The 18566-nt window shown below is 42.8% G+C and overlaps 1 protein-coding gene across 1 annotated transcript in view; it reads right to left on the bottom strand.

Moving 5' to 3' along the window:
• The window catches only part of gabrb4 (gamma-aminobutyric acid type A receptor subunit beta4), a 163006-nt gene that overhangs the window by 36377 nt on the left and 108063 nt on the right, over positions 1-18566 (bottom strand). The window contains exons 4-5 of the mRNA XM_072270462.1: positions 14959-15179; positions 189-271 (exon numbers count right to left, since the gene is read on the bottom strand). Coding sequence (XP_072126563.1) covers positions 189-271; positions 14959-15179 — 304 coding nt within the window. The remainder of the gene's footprint in view (positions 1-188; positions 272-14958; positions 15180-18566) is intronic.

Below are 18566 nucleotides of genomic sequence, written 5' to 3'. Positions count from 1 at the left end.
TGGAATTTACTTCAAGTCTTTGCCTCTCTTTATCACCCTACAGTTTTGAACAAGCTTTTTGTCATTTGCTCAAACATCATGTGCCAAGTTTTGTTTGTTAAGTACTTGGACTTGTTTCACCTAATGGTACCAAGTTTCAGTTGTTATTCAGGTGGCTGGGATGATGCTGGAAATCTTTTTGTACTTACAACTTTCTATCTCCAGAGTGCAGTTCTGTTGATCCAGGGGATACCTTCGTAGATCCATCATACAAGCAGCTGTGGTGGTGATCCTGGTAGATAAGGAAAACAGTCACTTGGGCTTCAGTCACAAGGATCATTCTGTATCAGATACTATTGAATGTTCCGCTCAATCTATGAGTTATTTATGTTGTGTGTTAGCAACACATGGCAGCGAGTTTTCTCTGTGTCACCACACTACAGTTCATCCCACTGAAACAAAATGTTGGCCGGGTCTGTGGAGACAGAGAGAGGAGAGGATATTCTGATGTAGCATTAACCCTGCTTCTTTCTCACAGATGCTGCCTGATCAGTCTTTTGTCTTTTCACCTCAGATTCCCCGCATCTGAAACTTCAGCTCTACATTTAAATTACAGCTGCCAGCACAATCATTTAGTTGTTGAAGGGACTCGATGGATGTATCTGAATCAAGGTACTGCTGGTGAGATATCAAGACAACAATGCCTAGACACTATCAATCAATGAGGTTAGATCAGGGGTCCCCAACCTTTGTTGTACCGCAGACCGGCTGACCGGGGTGGGGGGGGGGTGGTGTTAATCACGACCGGAATATAGGTGATAAGTCAACTATAAGTCACTTATAAGTGGTTAATACACTCAATTTCATTTCTAAAAGGGTTTATCTAACAAATTTAATATTAAACACACAGTGCATATTTTTCTTGCATGAATATAGTGATAAGTCAATTATAAACCACTTATAAGTCAATAGCACCATAACATTTTAAGTAACGTTCGGATATTAAACACACAGTGCATATTTTCCTCGTATTAACATATAAAATCATTGCAACACACCAATATCGCTCAATCAGTGGGAGCCCTGGGCTTGCTTCCCTGCAACAAGACGGTCCCATCGAGGGGTGATGGGAGTCATTACAGAAAACCCCGCCTCGCAGAGGTACGATGTTGGAAATGGAAGCAACATTTTCAGTGCTTTTGTGGCTATCTCAGGATACTTAGCCTTGACTTTGATCCAGAATGCCGGCAGAGATGCTACGTCAAATATACTTTTCAGACCGCTGTCATTTGCAAGCTCGAAGAGTTGATCTTCTTCCCGCGCTGACATGGATGATTCACCGGGGACATTCACAAATGGGTCACGGACCCATTCCTTTGCACGTCTTGGGTCATTTGCGGTTGAGAAGTAACGCTCGAATTCTGTCGACAGCGAAGATAAGTGATCGCGCACCAGCTGTGAGAAGGATGGTGCAGCCTCAGTCTCTCCCAACATCCCAGCTAATGTTGGGAACATGTCAAATTTGCCCCTGTCCACTTGCAGTCCCCACAGTTCCAGCTTGGCTTTGAAAGCCGACACTTTATCTGCCAACTTGAAGAGAGTTGTCATTCTCCCCTGAAGTGACAAATTGAGTTCATTGAGCAGGTTGGAGATGTCACACAGATGAGCGAGTTTTGCTATCCACTCCTCGTCACTGAAGTGTGCTGCCAGTGGTGACTTTTTTCCTGAAAGAAATCTCTGTAGCTGCTCTCTTAACTCAAAAACCCTGGCCAGGGCTCTCCCTCTTGATAGCCACCTGACTTCAGTGTGTAAGCGAAGGTGTTTGTGCTCTGCATCCATTTCCTCGCAAAGCTGCTCAAACAGACGTGAGTTAAGGGCTTTTGCTTCGATGCGATTGTAAACTTCAACAACGTCACTCAATACGCTGTTAAGATCAGGTGACATTTTTCAGCTAGCCGGCATTTCCCTGTGTATGACAGAGTGTGTAGACTGGCATTCAGGAGCAACCTCTTTGACTTGGGTTGTGAAACCAGACAGCCATCCAGTCATAGCTGCAGCCCCGTCTGTGCATATTCCAACACAGAATGACCAGTCCAGTTTGCCTGACATGCAGTCATTCAAAGACTTGAATAGTTCTTCCCCAGTTGTGTTAGTTGGCAGCAGCAGTGCACGCAACATATCCTCGTGCACATTGTCTTGAAATATATATCGCACATAAACCAGCGATATTGCCTTACTCACAACATGCTGGAGGAACTCAGCAGGTCGGGCAGCAACCGTGGAAACGATGAGTTGACGTTCTGGTCCGAAATGTCGACTCATCGTTTCTACGGATGCTGCCCGACCTGCTGAGTTCCTCCAGCGTGTTGTGAGTGTTGCTTTGACCCCAGCATCTGCAGATTATTTTGTGTTAGCAATATTGCCTTATTGTCGACATCAGTAGACTCGTCAACCTGCATAGCATACCATGGTGACTCGTTAAGCCTTTCCAACAGCTGTGCTTCGACGTCCTCTGCTATGTCATCGATTCTCCTTGAAACTGTGGTAGCTGAAAGAGAAACCCGTGCCATCTTGTTAGCTGCAGCTTCTCCCAACAGTTCACGGCACATGTCCTTGGCAGCAGGCAGAATCAATTCTTCACCAACAGTGAAAGGCTTCTTAGCCTTAGTAATATGGCTAGCCACTAAGTACGATGCTCTCAGAGCAGCAGCGTTTGTGGAGGTGGTGGCTCTCATCACTTGCTTCTGTCCTGCTTGCTCACGTTTTTTCCACTCAAAAAAAAACTCAATGGGTTTGTCTTTAAGTGCAGGGTACTTGGACTCAAGGTGCTGAAGCAGTTTTGTGGGCTTCATTGCCTCAATAGACAGCTTGTCTCCACATACCACACATAGGGGGCTTAGAGCGTGTGAGTCACCGGTCACAATAAAGCCATATTTTATGTACGACTCGTATTTTCTGACAAAGGAAACTTTCTTTTTTTGCAGGCTCGGCCTCAGCTGTCTCTGCGTTATCATCGTCGTTAGGCCTTCTATGTGCCCTACCACCTCTTCCAAAGAAACTCTCAAGCGACGTTTGTTTTTCACTCATTGAGTAGTTTTAGGTTAATGACTGACTGATGACCTCACGTGCATTCAAGTTCCAACAGTGGGTGTGACAGGGAATGAGGAAAGGTGCAGCTGACTCATGTCGTTTCCTCGCGGCTCGGTAGCATATGCTTTGCGGCCCGGTGGTTGGGGACCACTGGGTTAGATGATCAATAATTGCACAGGTAAAATAAGAGTCTATGGCAGGTCCATCACCTTCTTGGGAGATCCTTCAACTTGCTCCCAGATCTTCCACTATTAATTTCCTCAAATACCTCAACAGATCCATCTAATTCATTTACTTGACAAGTTACTACCAGATTTCTGAACAGTGTCCAATCACTGAAAGCTTTTATATAATAAATCTCAAAACTTATTAGTAACTTGGGGGATAATGCAAACAAGCTTGCTTTACCAGGAGCCAATACCGATTGAAATGGGTTGACTGATTTTCTGCTGTGCTGTAACAATTCTGTGTTTTCATGATTCAAGGAAAGATGGCATTACTGACAGTGAAGAAGATTTTCAAAACCTATAGCGGGTTGACAAAACTTATCAACTGGGTAAGCGGGCCAATGAGTGGCAAATAGAGTTTAATTCAGATGTGTGAAGTGTTGCATTTTGGAAAATCAATTCAAGGTAAGATTTCTACAAAAATTGTTGGGTCCTCAGGAGCACTATGGAACAGACAGGCCTTGGAACACAAATATATGGCCCTGTGAAAGTGGAGTTATGGGTAGGCAAATGGCAAAGCAGGCTTTTGGGATGCTAGCCGTCATCATTCACAGCACAGGGGACGTTACAAGACACCGGTGAGGCCAACTTGAAATATTGTGTTCAGTTTTGCTCATCAGGTTAGGAGAGATGCATTATTAAATTGGAAAGTGTGCTAAAAAGCACTTGGGGACTAAGCTGTTGGGAGAGTTTGCACAGGTTAGGACCGTATGACCTGAGGTCCATCAGCCAGTCCTCATTGGAGGATCAGAGCTGGAGAGATTTAGCAACTTTAAATTCCTAGGTGTTATTACTTTGGAGGAGCTGCCCTGGGCCCAGAGACCCCCACCACCTAGGCCATGCTCTCTTCTTGCTGCTGCCATCAGGAAGGTGGTACAGGAGCCTCAGAACTCACACCACCAGGTGCAGGAACAGTCAGTATCCCTCAATTATCAGGGTCTTGAACCAAAGGGGATAACTTCACTCGCACTAGCATTGAAATATTCCCACAAAAAATGGATTCGCTTTCAAGGACTCTTCATCTCATGTTCTTGATATTTATTGCATTTTTATTTATTATTATTATTTCTTCTTTTTGCATCTACTATCCTTTGCACTCTGTTGTCTTCTGCTCTCTAGTCGAACACCCTAGTCAGATGGTCTTTAATTGATTTGTAAACACAAAATAATCTGCAGAGGCTGGGGTCAAAGCAACACTCACAACATGCTGGAGGAACTCAGCAGGTCGGGCAGCATCCGTGGAAACGATCGGTCGACGTTTCGGGCCGGAACCCTTCATCAGGACTGTAGAGGGAAGGGGCAGAGGCCCTATAAAGAAGGTGGGGGGAGGGTGGGAAGGAGAAGGCTGGTAGGTTCCAGGTGAAAAACCAGTAAGGGGAAAGATAAAGGGGTGGGGAAGGGGAAGCAGGGATGTGATAGGCAGGAAAGGTGAAGAAAGAATAGGGGAAAACACAATGGGTAGTAGAAGGAGGCGGAACCAAGAGGGAGGTGATAGGCAGCTAGGGGAGGGGGCAGAATGAAATAGGGATAGGGGAAGGTGGGGGAGGGAATTACCGGAAGTCTGAGAATTCTATGTTCGACCGTGGTAAAAACAGAGACCAGGCATTTTCTGTTTGGAGGCCTTGCTAAGCAGGCTTATTGAGTCAGGGAAAGGAGGAGGAATGATGCATCTCTCTCTGGCTGAGTGTGGACTATCAGCTATTTTAGCAAGCTCCATATCGTCCTTCACTGGTGCATTAGTGAGGGCTATGTGAAGTTGATTGGGCATTTGCTGCATGAAGAGTTCTTTAAAAATAAAACAAGATTGGTGATTTCCCAGGAGAGATGGCATGTGGTCTACCAGATCCAACAGTTTCGAATTGCTGAGGCTGGGCATGGAGAGCAACTGTTTGGTGCACTCAGAATCCAATAGTCCAAAAGTCTGTAAAAGATGAGTTTTCAGCGATCGGTATTTATCATGTTCAGGTATATGTTCTAGTAGACTCACCACTCTCACAACCATGGAGCTGCCGAGTGACGCTACCACATAGAAATATTTGGTGCTGTTGGTGGAGGTTCCTCACAATGCGAATTGGGCCTCAGCATTTACAAACCAAGCAATAGCTTTGCTCCCAAAACTCCAACAGTTTCAAAGCAACTGCGTTGGCCAACATGTTCAATAACTCTGGAATCGTCCCAGGGCATCAGGGTCACCAATGTAGGTTTTCACAAATAAAACAAAGTGAGGTATTTTATGTGTGAGAAAAACCATAACAATTCCTTCAATTTACTCCAAAACCTGAACAGAAAGGTGCGGTAACCAAACTTCACGTAATTACATCATCAAGTCAGACCAGCCTCTTCACGTGAACCCCAACTCAATGTTGGTGGTTGTGAATTATGAATGTTTTCATCAATTACATTACCCTCCAGAACCAACCAGGGTAGGTCTTACAGAGTGAACAGTAGGGAACTAAGGAATGTGGTAGAATAAAGGAATCTAGGAATACCAGTTCATAATTCATTGAAAGTGGCAGCCCAGGTAAATAGTGCTGTAAAGAAAACATTTAGCACATTGGTCTTATGTTGAAGATGTTGGTGAGGCCTAATTTGGAGTATTGTGTGCAGTTTTGATCAGATACCTACAGGAAAGATGTAAATAAGGTTGAAAGAGTACAAAGAAAATTTTCAAGGATGTTGCTGGGACTGTAGTTATAATGAAAGATTGAATAGGTTAGGACTTTATTCTTTGGCATGTAGAAGACTGAGAGGAGATTTGATGGAGGTATACAAAATTACGAGGGGTATAGAGAGGGTAAATGCAAGCAGGATTTTTCCATTGACATTGGGCAGGACTACAACTACAGGTCATGGGTTAAGGGTGAAAAGTGAAAAGTTTAAGGGGAACATGAGGGGAATCTTCTTCACTCAGAGTACTGAGAGAGTATGGAACGAACAGCCATCGCAAGTGGTGCATGCAAACTTGATTTCAATGTTTAAGGGAAGTTTAGACAGTTACACAAATGGCAAGGGTATGGAGGGCTATGATTAGGTTGCAGGCCAATGGGGCTAGGCAGCTTAAATGGTTTACATGGACTGGAAGGGCCAAAGGGCCTGTGTCTGTGCTGTACTTTTCTATCACTCTATCCCTGCAGAACGCCAGTGGTCACAGAACCCCACAGGTCACCGACCACCAGGCAGAATATAACCATATAACCATTACAGCACGGAAACAGGCTACCTCAGCCCTTCTAGTCCGTGCCGAACTCTTACTCTCACCTAGTCCCACCGACCTGCACTCAGCCCATAACTCTCCATTCCTTTCCTGTCCATATATCTATCCAATTTAACTTTAAATGACAACATCGAACCTGCCTCAACCACTTCTGCTGGAAGCTCGTTCCACATAGCTACCACTCTCTGAGTAAAGAAGTTCCCCCTCATGTTACCCCTAAACTTTTGCCCTTTAACTCTCAATTCATGTCCTCTTGTTTGAATCTTCCCCACTCTCAATGGAAAAAGCCTATCCACGTCAACTCTATCAATCCCCCTGATAATTTTAAAAACCTCTATCAAGTCCCCCCTCAACCTTCTACGCTCCAAAGAATAAAGACCTAACTTGTTCAACCTCTCTCTGTAACTTAGGAGATGAAACCCAGGCAACATTTTAGTAAACCTCCTCTGTACTCTCAATTTTATTGACATCTTTCCTATAATTCGGTGACCAGAACTGTACACAATACTCCAAATTTGGCCTTACCAATGCCCTATGCAATTTCAACATTACATCCCAACTCCTATACTCAATGCTCTGATTAATAAAGGCCAGCATACCAAAAGCTTTCTTCACCACCCTATCCACATGAGATTCCACCTTCAGGGAACTATGCACCATTATTCCTAGATCCCTCTGTTCTACAGCGTTCTTCAATGCCCTACCATTTACCATGTATGTCCTATTTTGGTTAGTCCTACCAAAATGTAGCACCTCACATTTTTCAGCATTAAACTCCATCTGCCATCTTTCAGCCCACTCTTCTAACTGGCCTAAATCTCTCTGCAAGCTTTTAAAATCTACTTCATCATCCACAACACCACCTATCTTAGTATCATCTGCATACTTACTAATCCAATTTACCACCCCATCATCCAGATCATTAATGTATATGACAAACAACATCGGACCCAGTACAGATCCCTGAGCCACACCGCTACACACCGTCCTCCAATCTGACACAAAGTTATCCACCACTGCTCTCTGGCATCTCCCATCTAGCCACTGCTGAATCCATTTTACTACTTCGATATTAATGCCTAACAATTGAACCTTCCTAACGAACCTTCCTTGTGGAACCTTGTCAAAGGCCTTACTGAAGTCCATATAGACAACATCCACCGCTTTACCCTCATCAACTTTCTTAGTAACCTCATCAAAAAATTCAATAAGATTTGTCAAACATGACTTTCCACGCACAAATCCATGTTGACTGTTCCTAATCAGACCCTGTCTATCCAGATAATTATATATACTATCTCTAAGAATACTTTCCATAAATTTACCCATCACTGACGTCAAACTCATAGACTGATAATTGCCAGGTTTACTCTTAGAACCCCTTTTAAACAATGGAACCACATGAGCAATACGCCAATCCTCCGGCACCATCCCTGTTTCTAATGACATTTGAAATATTTCTGTCAGAGCCCCTGCTATTTCCACACTAACTTCCCTCAAGGTCCTAGGGAACATCTTGTCCAGACCCGGAGACTTATCCACTTTTATATTCCATAAAAGCGCCAGTACTTCCTCTTCTTTAATTGTCATACTTTCTATAACTACCCTTCTTGTTTCCTTTACCTTATACAATTCAATATCCTTCTCCTTAGTGAATACCGAAGAAAAGAAATTGTTCAAAATCTCCCCCATCTCTTTTGGCTTCGCACATAGCAGTCCACTCTGATTCTCTAAGGGACCAATTTTATCCCTCACTATCCTTTTGCCACTAACATAACTGTAGAAACCCTTTGGATTTATTTTCACCTTACTTGCCAAAGCAGTCTCGTATTTTCTTTTAGCTTTTCTAATTTCTTTCTTAAGATTCTTTTTACATTCTTTATATTCCTCGAGCACCTCATTAACTCCAAGCTGCCTATATTTATTGAGGATCCCTCTCTTTTTCCGAACCAAGTTTCCAATATCCATTGAAAATCATGGCTCTCTCAAACTTTTAAACTTTCCTTTCAACCTAACAGGAACATAAAGATTCTGTACCCTTAAAATTTCACCTTTAAATAACTTCCATTTCTCTATTACATCCTTCCCATAAAACAAATTGTCCCAATCCACTCCTTCTAAATCCTTTCGCATCTCCAATCAAAATCTCAATCCTAGGTCCAGTCCTATCCTTCCCCATAATTACACTGAAACTAATGGTATTGTGATCACTGGACCCGAAGTGCTCCCCAGCACATACCTCCATCACCTGCCCTGCCTCATTCCCTAACAGGAGATCCAACATTGCCCCTTCCCTAGTTGGTACCTCTATGTATTGCTCCAAAAAACTATCTTGCACACATCTGACAAACTCTAAACCATCCAGCCATTTTACAGAATGGGCTTCCCAGTCTATGTGTGGAAAATTAAAATCTCCCACAATCACAACCTTGTGCTTACTACAAATATCTGTTATCTCCTTACAAATTTGCTCCTCCAGTTCTCGGTCCCCATTAGGTGGTCTTTAATACACCCCTATAAGTGTCACAACACCTTTCCTATTCCTCAATTCCACCCAAATAGCCTCCCTAGACGAGTCCACTAATCTATCCTGCCAGAGCACCGCTGTTATATATTCTCTAGCAAGCAATGCAATAAATCCCCCTCTTGCCCCTCCTATTCTATCATACCTGAAGCAACAAAATCCTGGAATATTTAGTTGCCAATCACACCCCTCCTGTAACCACGTTTCACTAATACTGTAGCTACAACATCATATTTCCAGGTATCAATCCATGCTCTAAGCTCATCCACCTTTCTTACAATGCTCCTAGCATTAAAATAGATGCATTTAAGAAACTCTCCACCTCCCACTCTCTGTTTGTCCTTAATGGAGCAAACAACTTTGTCATCTTTTTCTTCCTTTTCCCCTACATCTTTGGTCTGATTGCTCCTGATCTCGGTCCCCTGCCTATCTTTCCTCACACACCATCTACCTGCCTTCTCCATTTGTGAACCAACCTCCCTTCTCCTAGTCTCCTTAATTTGATTCCCTCCCCCCAACCATTCTAGTTGAAAGTCTCCCCAGTAGCCTTCACAAATCTCCCCACCAAGATATTGGTCCCCCTAAGATTCAAGTGCAACCCGTTCCCTTTGTACAGGTCACGTCTGCGCCAATAGAGGTCCCAATGATCCAAAAACCTGAATCCCTGCCCCCTGCTCCAATCCCTCAGCCACGCATTTACCCTACATCTCATTGCATTCCTACTCTCAATGTCACGTGGCACAGGCAGTAATCCTGAGATTACTACCTTTGTGGTCCTTTTTCTCAACTCCCTTCCTAACTCCCTATGTTCTTCTTTCAGGACCTCTCCCCTTTTCCAACCTATGTCATTGGTACCTGTATGTACCGCAACCTCTGGCTCCTCTCCCTCCCACTTCAGGATGTCTTGGACGCGATCAGAAACATCCCGGAATACGCTCTGTCTACTACTACCCTCTGCCTTCTGTGGGCAAGCCAATTCTGAATCCAGGCAATAGGTTTCCCTGGATCCGAATGAGCCTACCATGGGGAAATATGTCAAATATCCACTGCTCTGACTTCATCACTTCCTCAAAGAATTCAATTAGACTGGTGAGGCCACCCCTTATAAAGCTTCGTTGACTACCCCAAATCATATGATGCTTCTCTGAATGCTCATAAATTCTCTCTCTTAGAATTCTCTCCAATAACTTTCCCACTACTGACACAAGACTCACTTGTCTGTAATTCCCAGGGTTATGCGTATTTCTGTTCTTGAACAAATGAATAACATTTGCCGTCCCCCAATTGCCTGATATTACTCTGCTGGCCAGTGAGAGTGCAAATACCATTGCCAGCAGCACAGCAGTCTCTTTGTTTGCTTCCCTTAGTAACCTAGACTATATCTGGTCCAGTCCAGGGACCTATCTATCCCAATATTTTTCAAAAGTTTAGATTGTGCTCTTTCTTAACATCAACATGTTCCAGCACATCAGCCTGTTTAATGCTGACCTCATCTCCATGATGGTCCCTCTCACTGGTAAATACTGAAGCAAATTGCTCATTAAGGGCCTCAACTTACTGTATCTCCTCTGACTCTAAGCAAATGTTTCCTCTTCTATCTTTTATTGGTCCTGCCCTCACTCTGGTCATCCTTCTGTTATTAACATACTCTCAACATGTAGAATGTCCTGGGGTTTTCTTTAAGCCTACTTGCCAAAGCATTTTCATGTCCCCTTCTAGCACTCTTAACTGAACTTTTATGTATCTTGTAACTTTGTAGAGCCCTGTCAAATCCTTGCTTCTCAAACCATAAGTATGCTTTGTACATCTTCTTTCTTTCCCTGCCTCAACAGGACAAAACTATGCAGAAATCTATGCAACTTCTCCCGAAACCATTCCCACAGCTTCATTGTACATTTTCCAGAGTACATCGGTCCCCAGTTTACTGTTCCAAGATCTTGCCTAATAGCATAATTCACCCTCCTCCACCAATTAAATACTTTCCCCTACTGTCTCAAAGTCAAAGTAAATTTATGATCAAAGTATGTATACGTCACCATACTCCACCTTGAGAATCTTTTCCCTGGGGACATTCACAGGAAAATAAAGACATACAATCGAATTTGTGAAGAACTATACATAACTAAAGACTGACAAACAATCATTGCGTCCATGAAGACAAATTGTGCTAATAAATAAATAAATGTTCCCACTAGTTGAGACACATCAGGACCAGTACATTCTGACCCAATTAAGTGGCTGCCCTAATTAGCCAAGATTTCATGAGAAATAGTTAAAAATTACAAAAAGTCAATTGAGTACAAGTTATGTATTTAAATGAAATTCAGGACAAATTAGAACATCACCAATAATACTACAGTACTATAAAACTGTATTAGTCCCCAATAGTTATCGACGGAGAAATTCTTCTAGTGAACGTAATGAAAAGTGCAGATAATGGATTGCCTTCATACAATGCTATCGAGAATTGCATCCTCCAAATCTTCATGTTCATTGCAACATTCAAGATGATTGTCAATACCTCAAATTCTTTGTAGTTTCTAACTTGTTGAAGTAGTGAAATTGTTTAATTTTCACACCTGATCGTTTCTGCCATCTCCAAGCCTGAATGCTTAAAACTGTAGTGAGCAAAACAGTTCAAAATTATGATAAGCTTACTTCTGGCCAACTACTAGTGACAAAAATCATTGCTTCTTGAACACCAGCAAACACAATTCACACTATTTAAAAACTGTTCACTCTGAGCACGATGTAGTATCTAACAACCACATAAGTGCACACAACTTACATTAGTTAGAACCTGCTTGGCACCAGTCTCCTGTCTCAATTAAGCAGCATAGTATCTCAAATAAACAAAGGGAATCCCAGCAATTTTCTCAATTAGCTTTTGTTCTTTAAGAGTACTGCCAAATAAGTGGCTGCCTTGGTTAACTGATGGCCCAATTAATCAGATTCCAGTGTACCTGATAGTTGTATGATAGTAAACACAAAATAATCTGCACATGCTGGGGCCCCCTACAGTCCTGACGAAGGGTTCCGGCCCGAAATGTCGACCGATCTTTTCCACTGATGCTGCCCGACCTGCTGAGTTCCTCCAGCGTGTTGTGAGATTTGTATGATAGTAACTGTTCCTGAACCCGGTGGTGTGGGACTTAAGGCTCCTGTACCTCATATCTGATGGTAGTAGTGAGACAAGAGCATGGCCTGGATGGTGGAGGTCCTTGATGCTTGATGATAGATGCTGCTTTCTTACGGCAATGATCCTTGTACATTTGCTCAGTAGTGTGGAGGGTTTTGCTTGTAATCGACTGGGCAGGATCCACCACATCCTGTAGACTTGTCCATTCCTGGGCATAGGTGCTTACATCCCAGGTTGTGATGTTGTTAGGAGACACTGGATTGTGTAGTGGGAGAGAAGAAGAGAGCAGGGTAAACTAGGGAGGTAAGGGCCAATAAGAAGTTAGATTTAAGTGGAGTGTCCATTGACTGAGTGGCCCAGTGTTGGAATGGGGACCTTAGGGCTTTGGCTTAAGATGTTTCAGCGAGGAGGTGCGAAAGCTGTAGTTTAATTTTTCTTTCTTAATACACAATTAGTGCAGTGGGGATGCCAGGAAGGATAGTGGAATGCTCCTCTTGCAGAAACTGCCTCCACAGCTTTCAGGTGTAGAGAATTCCAAAAGAGACATGGCTTTTGGAGAGAAATTCCTCAACAAAAATAAGCTGCTTTCCCCTGTGTTAGGAGTTGGATCACACTCCACATGGCAACAGAATTCTTCCAGCATTTCTTGCTCTCTTCCAAATCCTAGCATCTTCAGTTTTATTTGCTTTCCTTCCAGTTTATTACTTTTTGATGAGTTTTAAGCTTTTTCGTTCAATCTAATACTATCTTTAATATTTCCTGTAATCCATGATTGCACTACTTGTATTTTAGTTGCCCTGAAGAAACGTTTGCTTGCTGCAGGTGATGTAATATTTCTTTAAATTCTACCCAATGCCCGTCTCCTGTCATATCCTTCAATGTAATGTTCAAATCTACCCCAGGCAACCTGCCCCTTGTACCTTGTAGTTGTCTTGATTTAGATTGAAAACTCGAGCTTCAAATTGAACAAGATCACTTTTTAATTTAAAGTAACCTTCTACATGTTAAGGCCACTCTTCCCCTGGGGTCTCTTAACAATAAGGTCATTAATTATTTTTTTTTTTACTTAAAGTGAAGCTCCTCTTTCTTTAGTCGGTTCCTAAACGTACAGATTGGTAAATTATCTTCCATACACTCCAGGAATTCTCCTTCACTTTGTTCACAGTAATTTAATTATTCTGATCTATACATGTTGTATATTTAATATTTCAATAATATTTGAGTATTCTTATATATATATATAGTTTGATTTAGCATTCGCGTTCATTTAAGTAATTCATTATGGGCTATATGTACAAGTATGTGAATTGCATAGGTCATCACACTACCATATGATATGCTGGTGCCTCGCTTAAAAGTAGACCTGAAGTTAGACCCATAATCTCGGACTCCCAAGTCTTCCTTTGAATTAGTTTCACGTTTTGAAGTTATGAAAGATAACATGTTCAGCTACTGCTTCTTTTTACTTCTGTGTTTCTTACATATGGCCTCCTGCATTACATGTAATTCAAAGGTCCTGAGATCACCTCACACAATATTTTCTGCTCCAACCAAACTGATTCCAATTCACAGAATCAACTGGGGCTGCACGGTCGCGTAGTGGTTAACACAACACTTTACGGTACCAGCGACCCGGGTTCAATTCCTGGCATGGCCTGTGAGGGGTTTGTATGTTCTCCCTGTGACCACATGGGTTTCCTCCGGGTGCTCTGGTTTCCTCCCACAGTCCAAAGAAGGATGGCTAGCTGTAAACTGTCCAGCGGTTAGGCCAGGGTTAAATCGGGGGTTGCTGGGCAGCGAGCCTTGAAGGGCTGGAAGGACCTACTCTGTGCTGTATTTCAATCAATAACTAAAAACATAAATCAATCAATCTGTACTGATATGTTCCCTTGTTAAGGCAGCTACCCACCTTTTACTTCACATCCTTCAGAAACATGCTGGAACATTTGGTTCCCAGTTTTGGTTAGACTATAGTTACAGTCCTGTGATTAGTATTTATCTCAGATCCATTTACACCAGAATTCATCCAACTTAATTGTGCATTTTGATGATACATTTACAGTTGGCCTTTAAACCTTTTTTTCCTTATTGATTTGCTACTTGCCTTTTTTCTAAAGTTTAATTATTTCGCTTACTACATTTCGAACATTCATGACTCTTCTCTAAAGTTCTTTCTTTTCTCCTCCGCTTTCTTCCCTCACATCCAAAACCAACTGTTTCCTCATCTGCCCTTTTTCCTCTCTTCCCCCTTAATTCTCCTTTTTCCCAACACTGTCCATTTCCCCCTCCTCTCTTCTCCAACTTGGTTTGCTCCTCCCTTTTCAGCTTCCCTTTCCCGATTACCCTCTCCTCTTTGACTTTCTCTTCTGCTCCAGCCTTCCAGCTTCCATCTCCTGTTTGCTTCCTTTGTTCTTCTCTTCTTATTCCTCCCTCTCCTACCTCCATCATTGCTTCCCTCTATTTCTTTCTCATTACCTCCATTTCATCCCCACCCTGTCTTTTATATCCTTCCTTTCTACTGGTACCAACCTGGATAACAAGTTCCTCCGTGCTCTGTAAATGTAACATTTCAAGTGTTTATCCAATAGGGTTAGAAAGCTATTACTAAATTGCTTTTACTGTCCTCTTTGTCTGCATGCTCCAGTCATGATGTACTGTTAGAGAGGACATTTTCTTCCCTTCCATATTGTTCTCTTACCCAACTTAAAATCTTATTTCATTTTATTATCAATTGGCCAGGCTCTGGAAACAGTTGTGGTCGGGAAACATCTCTGTCACCACTCACCTGAGTCCGTATAACACAGTGCCATCTGGATGGAGCCGGATCATGCGGTTTTTCACCGTTACCCCATGCAGGAAGGACTTCTTGTCATTCAGGAAGTAGGTATCCGGTAGCCAGAGCTGATCGGCGACCCTGTTGTCCAGGGTCAGGTTGAGTGGGATGGCTGTGTATGAGAGGCGCTTGTCCCGCCAGCCTTGTTGAAAATACATTGTGATTGTATAATCCTGGCGAGAAAAGACACAGTGATGAGATTACTCACATTGATATTCCAACCCAACATGTAAAATCACATGTTAATAGAGCTCTGCTTTCTAAAAGTGCTATTCCTCTTCCTCCACTGCCAGAGTGTGGCCCAAAATAAACTGGAGTAACCACATTTCATCTTCTGTCCAAACACTTTCTTATCTTCTGGAATGAACATTGAGTTCCCCAGCTCCAGGTAAACTGCCACCTTGTCATTTCCTTTTATCATTCTCACCCCATTTCAATAAAATGCCTAACAGTCAATATTGCTCTCTTATCACCTGGCTTGTCTGAACCAAGCTCCATTTTTGCTTCACGCCTTTCTCCCAACTCCCCCCACACAACTTTCCCCCAATTCCAACGCTCCCTGACCCTAAACGTTGACTGGTTTCTTTCTCCACAGATGCTGACTGACTGAGTTCTCCCAGTGTTTCTGTGTTTGCAGTACATTTAGTCAAGTACAGTGAAATGTGAGATCTTGGGCAATGCAGAGTCTTGCTGGAACTGCACCTGGTAAACCCAGAGATGGTGCAGCAAATCAATTGCCAGAACCGATGCCATTACCAGCCTCTATTTTGTTCAGTCTTCAGGAGTGGACCTGGACCTACAAATGTGTGATGTACAGGTGGAGGCACTGCCCACTGCACCATGTCTGATGCTCATCAGTAACTGAGCACAGTTGTCCGAACATATAACCTGTAGCAATATAACCCAGGAATCCAGGTATGCACTAAAAGCAAATAAAATTCAACACGCTGGTGTTGTGTATTTAATATTTCAGTAATATGTGAGTAATCTTGTAAATATATTGTGTGATTAAGCATTCTTTGTTGCTTATGTAATTCATTATGGTTATATGTAAAAGTACGCTAATTTCATACATCATGATGTTACCATCTGATACGTGCAACCTCGCTTAAACACAAACTAAGACTCGCAACTCTCCACTCTCTTGCTTTCCTTTGAGTTAGTTTAATGTTTTGAAGTTACAAAACATAACAACCAAAATCAGAAACAGCTGGAAGAACTCAGCCAGTTGAACAGCATCTACAGAAAGAGAAGCCATTTGATGTCTCAAGTCAGGGACCTTCCTCGGAACGTGCCTAAAGGACGATAAGATGCTGTTCTTTTAATTTACGTTGGGCATCATTATGGGAAGGAAAAGGCTGTACTGGTGCCCTGGAAAGCCGTCACCCAATCTGTGTTTGGTTTCTCCATTCTCGAGGAATCCTGAACCCTGAATGTAGTACATCAGAGAGGAAGGAGTGCAAGTGACTCTCTGCTTTACGTGGTAGAACACTTTGTGTTCGGTGACATTTAAAGCATTCTTTTATACAGTTGTAAAATAAGGCACAGTCAGCTAATGGTCATTTCCACTATGTGCAAACCAACCATGTAATTTTGACATTGCAACATTACCGCTTTAAGAGTACTTAATTGGCTGCAAGGCATAAAGTTATGAATGTAATGCAGAACCAAATGTCTCTTACTTTCCACCAAATGGTTAGTGACCACAACACTAACTTCACAGGTATGTATCAACTGACTGTGCACCTTTGCAGACACACGCTGAGACAAATCAGCAGAACAAGAAGAGCTGGAAGCTTTCGGAGGAAGAGATTCCATATCTAGAACAGCAAGCAGCCTTTCTCCACATCTACATGTCTCTGCTCTGTATTGGGTCATGAGGTCACCATCCAATGAAACTATGATTATCACAGGTGGATCATACCATGAAGGGTGCGGCCTTCCCACCCAGCAACCACTGATTCTGAATGAAATGGGACAACTGTCTGAAAAGACTATACTCTGCTTGATCAGAATACAAACCATCCTGACCAATAAGCCTGTTTGCTAGTGTTTTCATGTATTTACATGTTTTATATGCATGACTCTACCAAACCTTTCCAAGGTAATCATTATCTCCTACTTGCCTTTCACCTTAGATTATCATAAGTCATAGAGTCATTCAGCACGGCCTCAGCTCTCTGGCCCAACTCCTCAATGCCAACCAAGGTACCTACTTGAGCTAGTCCAATTTTCATGTGTTTGGCCCACATCCATATCTATCTAAATGACTTTCATAGCCATCTCTATCACTTCCTCTGACAGCTCCTTCCAATGAGATTTACAGGAAGATGTTGTTTCCTGCTTGGCATTGCTGGTAGGTCAGCTGCAGGGTCATCAGCCAGGGACCTCCGCTCACTCATGTTCCACTCCTCAGCCCTGGTACATTTCCTGGTGGCGGAGCAGTGACAGACCCGTCTCCAGCTTTCAAGGGGGGTCGTCCGCGCCCAATTTCTGCCCTTCCTCCTCAGGCACAGCCAAAAGCTGCCCTGTTCTGCCTCTTCAGCCAACTCTCAGGTAGCCCTCCTGGGCCTCGTTCCAGTCACTGCCAATCACGGAGCAACCTTGCTGTCAATGCGCCGACAAAGCCCCGGCATTCGACCTCTACAGTGATGATGGTCCTCCAGCTAGCATCCTGACACTCAGCTGCCTGGTCTGAGTACGTCAGCCTCTTCCTCCTGTGTGCAGCCTCCAATCCTTTCTCCCATGGGAAAGTTAACAAGGAAGAGGACTGTCTTGGCAGCTGGGCACCACAGTACTACGTCTCGGCGGAGAGATATGGTGGTGATTTCCGTGGGGAACTGTAGCTGTCTGCCGAGGTCTACTGTATATTTACCTCTCTCTCTCGGTGAAAAAGTCACCATTCATATTCCCTTTGAATCTACCCCTTTTCACCTTAAACCTTTGCCTTCTAGTTTTAGACTTCCCCACCTTGGGAAAAAGCCTTGTGACCATTCACCTTATCCATGCCTCTCATGATTTTACACACCTCAATAAGGTTATCTCTCCGTGTCCAGCATTCCAGGAAAAAACAGCCCCAGCTATCCAGTCACTTCTCTTAACTCAAACAATCCAGTCCCCGCAACACCTTTGTACATCTACTGCACACTTTCTGTCTTAGTGACATCCCTTCTATAGCTTGGCAACCAAGACTGCATAAAATGCTCCAAGTGCAATATCTACTATAGCTCTCTTTCAATATTTTTATCAGTTTCTACGTATAAGAATATAGAGTACAAGAAGTATATATTATAATCAAAAAGATAAAATAATACCAAATACATCATATTACGTTTGTAGAATCACACTTCCAATCACATTACCCTATATTCATGTAAATTAAACTGAATCATAATATTGAAATGCAATAATTTTATTATACAGAAAAAAATCTAAACCCACTACGAAGATCAAAGCTGTTTGGTAAAGGAAGAAAAAAGGGGAAAAAAATCCTTATCATAAAGTGAAATATGCTATTAGTCACCATCTGTACTTTAACAGCAAGTCAAAGCTTTTGAAAA

This window comes from Mobula birostris, chromosome 10 (genome assembly GCF_030028105.1).
Source record: "Mobula birostris isolate sMobBir1 chromosome 10, sMobBir1.hap1, whole genome shotgun sequence".
Classification (NCBI taxonomy): Eukaryota; Metazoa; Chordata; class Chondrichthyes; order Myliobatiformes; family Myliobatidae; genus Mobula; species Mobula birostris.
This window is presented reverse-complemented; position numbering and strand designations above follow the sequence as displayed.